We start from the raw sequence: 6,204 nt of genomic DNA, 5'->3' as shown, positions 1-6,204 counted from the left end.
GGGGCACATAATGTCAAGTCCCCATTGCACAAACGGCCAGGGTGCCGTCATAGGTGTCAGATCTTTGGACGACTGCCTGATGAAATTGCTGAACCTCTGGCATTTGTCGCAAGATTGGACATAGGCTTGCGCATCCTTCATCATTGTAGGCCAGTAGTACCCTGCACGGATCAGTTTATGTACCAGTGACCGCGCCCCTGAGTGGTTTCCGCAGATACCCTCGTGCACCTCTCTCATTACATAATTCGCCTCTTCTTTGCACAAACACCTCAAGTATGGTTGAGAAAAACCTCTTTTATATAAGATGTCTTTTATCAGCACGAACCGTGATGCCTGGACCTTTAATTTTCTGGTGGCACCTTTCTTATCCGGTAACACTCCGGCCTTTAGGTAGGCGATCAGTGGCGTAGTCCAGTCACCCTCAGAGTCCTTAACCTGCATGTTTGTTTCGTTATCGATTAATGAGGATGTTTGCATGAACAACAATACTTGTTCGGGGACCACTACGAACTCGGCTGATGCAGACTTTGCTAGTTGGTCAGCCCACTCGTTCTCTTCCCTCGGGATTTGAACGAATTCGACTTCAATACTGTTGATCCGGTACTTCACTTCTTCCAAGTATTTCTTCATTCTATCGTTCTTGCACTCGTAGTCGCCATTGATCTGACTTGTTACTACTTGCGAATCGCAATGGACAATTACGTTCTCCGCTCCTGCGGCTTTTGCGAGGTCTAGTCCCGCCACCAAGGTCTCATACTCTGCCTCGTTGTTGGTTATTGGAAAATCCAGGCGGATCATGCATCGTATCGTGTCTCCCTGCGAAGTTTGTATTACGACTCCAGCTCCTCCGGCTCGCCTGTTTGAGGATCCATCTGTGTAGATTTTCCACTGTTCCTTTACTTCTGCCAATTGATCCTCCCCGAGAGTAAATTCGGCGACGAAGTCAGCTACTGCCTGTCCTTTCATGGCCGTCCGCTGGCGGTATTGAATGTCAAACTCGCTTAGCTCTATTGCCCATAAGGCCATTCTTCCTGCTGCTTCTGGGCTGTTCATAGCTTTCCTTAGTGGCTTGTTTATTAAGACAATGATTGTGTGTGCTTGGAAGTTCGGCTTAAGTCTCCGCGCAGCTATTACTAGTGCGAAAGCCAACTTCTCCATCTGGGGGTACCTCTCCTCTGCACCACGGAGTGCACGGCTGGTAAAATAGACAGGTTTTTGTATCCCGTCCTCCTCCCTTACTAAAGCTGCGCTCACTGCAGCATACGAGATTGCTAAGTAAAGGTAGAGTTCTTCACCTTGCACGGAAGGACTGAGCAATGGTGGAGATGAGAGATACGCCTTTAAGTCGTTGAAGGCCACTTGGCATTCATCCGTCCACTCAAATGACTTTCTTAAGGTTTGGAAGAATGGTAAGCACCTGTCCGTCGCCCTTGAGACGAATCTGTTTAGGGCCGCAATCTTTCCATTTAAACTCTGGACTTCTTTGACCGTCTTCGGGGGTTCCAACTCCATTATGGCCCGTACCTTCTCCGGGTTGACTTCTATTCCTCTCTGGGACACTATAAAACCCAGGAACTTTCCCGCCGTGACCCCGAACGCACACTTGCTCGGATTTAGCTTCATGTTGAATGATCGAAGTGTATCGAACGTTTCTCGGAGGTCGTCTTGATGATCTTTTTCGCCCAGGCTTTTGACTAACATGTCGTCAACGTAAACTTGAACGTTCCTGCCTATCTGATGTGCAAACATCTTGTTCATTAGCCTCTGGTACGTTGCTCTGGCGTTCTTGAGTCGAAGGGCATTACCTTGTAGCAGAATAATCCCTGGCTGTTGACGAAGGAGGTTTTTTCTTAGTTAGATACATCCATCCGGATTTGGTTGTAGCCCAAGAAAGCGTCCATGAAGCTTAGGAGCTGATGTCTTGCAGTTGAATCCACTAGGGTATCTATCCGTGGGAGTGGGTAGCTGTCTTTGGGGCAAGCTCTGTTGAGGTCTGTGAAGTCTACACACATCTGCCAATTCCCGTTTGCCTTCTTCATCATAACGACGTTCGCCAGCCAGTCGGGATAGTATACTTCTCTGATGAAGCCTGCCCCTAGTAACTTCTGAACTTCCTCGGCTATGGCCTTATCCCACTCCTGGGCAAAGGCTCGTTTCTTTTGCCGGACTGGAGGAAAAGAGGGTGACACATTCAACCTGTGGACCATGACTGATGGGTCAATACCCGGCATGTCTTCATGGTTCCAAGCAAAGACGTCTTGGTTACTTCTTAGGAAAGTTGTGATCGTCTGTCGCACCAGCCAACTGGCTAGCGTGCCGATTTTGGTTGTCCGTTCAGGCCGTGCGTCGTCCAGTCTTACTTCTTCTAGCTCTTCAATTGACTTTGCCGTTACTTTCTGTTTCCCGATACACATCGTCTGCTGTTGATCCTCCATTTCTATCATGGCAATATAGCATTCTCGGGGCAGCGACTTGATTTCCCCGCAGCTCTCCTACCCTGTACTCCGTCGGGAATTTAATCATTAGGTGGTACGTTGAAGTTACCGCCTTCCAGGAATTGAGAGTTAGTCGGCCGAGGATGGCGTTGTAGGTGGATGAGCAGTCGACCATGAGAAATGTTACTTCCTTGGTGATTTGCTGAGGATAGTCACCTGCTGTCACTGTTAGAGTTATTACGCCCAAAGGGAATATCTTTGCGCCCCCAAATCCTACGAGTGGGGTGTTCGTTGGGGATAATTGTTCCCTGTCAATTCTCATCTGCTGGAATATTGGATAGTACAGGATGTCTGCTGAGCTGCCGTTGTCGACGAGTACCCGATGCATATTATAATCCTCAATCTGTAGGCTGACCACCAGCGCATCGTCATGAGGATGGTGAAGTCTCCGAGCATCATCCTCTGAAAAGTGTATGACGGGGTTACCTATTTGCGGCATCTTCGGTACGGATCCTGTGAGTTGGACGCTATGGACCGTCCTAAGGTAGGTTTTGCGGGCTTTTTTGGAAGACCCGGCTGCAGCTGTGCCCCCTATTATCATCCGAATGTCCCCTATTGGTGGTCTGGGGCGCTCGTTCTCCTGTCGTGGGGTCTGTTCTTCTGGTTTGTCGGTCTTTTCCCTGCTGACGAACCTTTGTAACTTTTCCTGTCTGATCAGTGCCTCAATCTGCTGCTTCAGGTCATAGCAGTTGGCAGTGTCATGCCCGTGGTCCCGGTGAAAGCGACAATACTTGTCCCTCGGTCTTTTGTTGGGATCTCCTTTCAACTTCCCTGGGAATGTCAATGCTCCTTCATCTTTGATTTGCATCAGTACTTGGTCGATTGGGGCGGTTAATGGGGTGAAATTGGTTAATCTTCTTGTGGGGGGTCTGAAGCGCCTTTCATCAAGCTGATCCCCGGTTCTAGCGACCTTTCGCCCCCTATCTTGTTGCATATCCTCCTGCCTCTCCCTCTTCTTAAGTTTCTCTTCGCGGGCCAACAGTGCGTCTTCTGCATTCATATACTTGGTAGCCCTGTAGAGTACATCAGCCATGGTCTTCGGGTCGTTCTTGTACAAGGAAAACAAGAACTTCCCCTTCCGCAGCCCGCTTGTAAACGCGGCTACAAGTATCTTATCGTCCGCTTCGTCAATCGAAAGGGCTTCTTTGTTGAAACGGGTTATGTAGGCTCGCAACGTCTCGTCTTCTCGCTGCTTGATGCTCATCAAGCATGCGGTGGACCTCTTGTACCGATGTCCGCCAATGAAGTGGGAGGTGAACTGGGCGCTCAACTCCTTGAAAGTATTGATGGAGTTCGGTGTCAGTCTACTAAACCAAACCCTCGCAGGTCCCTTCAGTGTGGTCGGGAACGCCCTGCACATGATCTCGTCAGGTACCCCCTGAAGGTGCATCAGGGTCTTGAAGGTCTCTAGATGATCGAGGGGGTCCTTGACCCCGTCGTAACTTTCGATCTGAGGCATTCGGAACTTCGGTGGCAGGGGGGATGAGTTGACGGACGCAGTGAATGGTGAGTCGGTCCTGTTCACTAAATCGTCGAGGTCGGAGGATACCCGCCCTTTGAGGGCGTTCATCATGACCTCCATCTGCTCCTTCATCGCCTGCATCTCCGCGATGATAGGTGGGGGGGCAGGATCCATGAGAGACGGAAGGCTCTCGTTTTGCCGCTCCTGTCGGCTTGGGATGTTGCTGTCCTTTGGATTCTCCCGCTCCTTTCTCTCGGCACTGTCACCTTCCTGGTTTCGTTCCTGAGGGTTAGGTCCTGCATCCCTTTGACGTAGCTGTTCCTCCAGATCATGATTCTGCTTTGTGAGTCGTTCGACCGCTGTCATGAGGGTCTGGACCTGCCTTTCCAGTGCGGTAGATCTTGGCGGTTCGTCTCCTTGGGCGTTGCTGGTGGTGGACATTGAACGAGTGAGTACCATGTAACTTTTATGTCCGGGAGGCGACAATCTTTCTCGCGGTCCCCACAGACGGCGCCAACTGATGAGGCCGTGAAATCACCAGTGAGCCGCACAGTCCACGCTCGCCGTAACTAGCAACCTGCAAAGAAAAAGAAAGTGATCTTGCCATGGGCACCGGTGTGGTGTCGACCAAATACCCTCCGACGATCAAGCTAGAATTGTTCTCAACTCTAGAGTGCTAGAGAGGGTGTTTTTTTTGCGTACCTTGATTTGCGAGAGTATTCAAGCTTTTATAGTAGAAGAAAGTTGGTCTTTCCTCCTTGGACTAGAAGTCTTTTCCTTATAGGACTCTTTTTCCTGAAATCCCAAACGTGATGGGCAAATATTTCCTTGTAGAGTGAGTCTTTTCATTAAGGCGGATCTTCTAGAATTGCCCTTGTGTGGACCTCTCCTGATTTTCTGGGATTCCCTTAGATTTTAAACGTGCGTATCAAGCATTTTAAGTGAGACTAAGCCTTGGGCCCCTGCTTAACGTTGGCCCATGATTTCGAATCCGTCAGGCCCAAATGTTGCACAATTTCTTACCCATCATGGTGAAATATAAAGTAAAGCATTAAATTTTAATAATTTTGATGTATTTTTGATATATGGTGAATGATGCTCTATTCTTTCATGTTTATGATAGAGTTCACTTATTAAATTCACGATAAGGAGCACTATTTGTTATATTATGAAAATATCTTAAGTATTTTCCATATAAAATAGAAGATTTGTATTCAAATTTACAAGGTTAAAAGATAAATTATATTTTTAATGCAATTTTAGTAGTAATTTGATCATTTGCATTTGAAATTAATATATACTCACAAACAGTTAGGATCGGTGACAACTAAAACATTATTGTGATAATTTGATTTTAGGAGAATTGAACTTTAGTTGAGGCATTGGGTTACTGATTCATGATGCTATTGAGCGAGTGTCGGTTGTGCATGCGAAGTTTCAAGGTGAGACCAACGCAATCAGTTGATGAGGCCCAAGATCTTGGATTCCTATTGAGTATTGAGAGCCCACAGTCGAACCTGGCTTCCAAACGGAAGAGTCAAGAAGAAAAGACTTTTGCTCAATATGTCTTATGTTTAGATTTAATACAAATAAGAGAACTAATAAACAAGATCACTAACATTTACATGTTGATAATATTTAAATACTTAATCTTATACAATTCAAATTTGTTCACTAATATTAACATCATCACAAAAGAACAAAAAAAAAAAAAAACACAATTTCCTCCATAATAACAACATGGCAATCACTATTCAAAATTTCTAAACTTATGGACAAAGATGCTTACATGGTACTCTACTTAGCCAAAGAAAAACAAAATTATAGTTGCAACTCTATCACATTCAAAGCGTGGAAATAACGAGACATAATTCTAGGACTAAGTTACATTTTCCTTTGTTTTCTTAGGAACCAAACACGTAATGCTATTCATAATTCATTATAATTGATAAATCAACCTAACAAAAATTACAACATTCTCATAACCTAATTCAATCTAAAATTTCAATAGCAGCATTCTCAATCCACTGTTCAAAATTACCAAAAGTCCAAACATTATCAATCCACTCAAATCTTAATGCGGTAAATGTTAATCATAATATAACTAATAAAATTAATAACAACTCACTAAATCATCCTTGACCCCATCAAAATTTGAATAATGAATCAGGATCAAGGTCCAACGAACTCAAGGTGAAGGTCTTCAAAGATTCAAATGCATAGAAATTAATTCTCAGTATAGGGGCT

General features: G+C 45.7%; 1 protein-coding gene across 1 annotated transcript; it reads right to left on the bottom strand.

Annotated features, from left to right (window-relative positions):
* Nucleotides 1-2,373: 2,373 nt before the first annotated feature.
* On the bottom strand, nucleotides 2,374-4,416 carry LOC126728778 (uncharacterized). Its single transcript, XM_050434561.1, has 2 exons — nucleotides 4,093-4,416; nucleotides 2,374-3,873 (listed from the first exon to the last, which is right to left on the bottom strand). Exons 1-2 carry the CDS (start codon nucleotides 4,414-4,416, stop codon nucleotides 2,374-2,376), a joined length of 1,824 nt encoding a protein of 607 aa, XP_050290518.1.
* Nucleotides 4,417-6,204: the final 1,788 nt, after the last annotated feature.

The sequence above is a fragment of the Quercus robur genome, chromosome 5 (assembly GCF_932294415.1).
Source record: "Quercus robur chromosome 5, dhQueRobu3.1, whole genome shotgun sequence".
In the NCBI taxonomy this organism is placed as follows: Eukaryota; Viridiplantae; Streptophyta; class Magnoliopsida; order Fagales; family Fagaceae; genus Quercus; species Quercus robur.
Note: the sequence above shows the minus strand (reverse complement) of the source record. Positions and strands in the feature narration are given on the sequence as shown.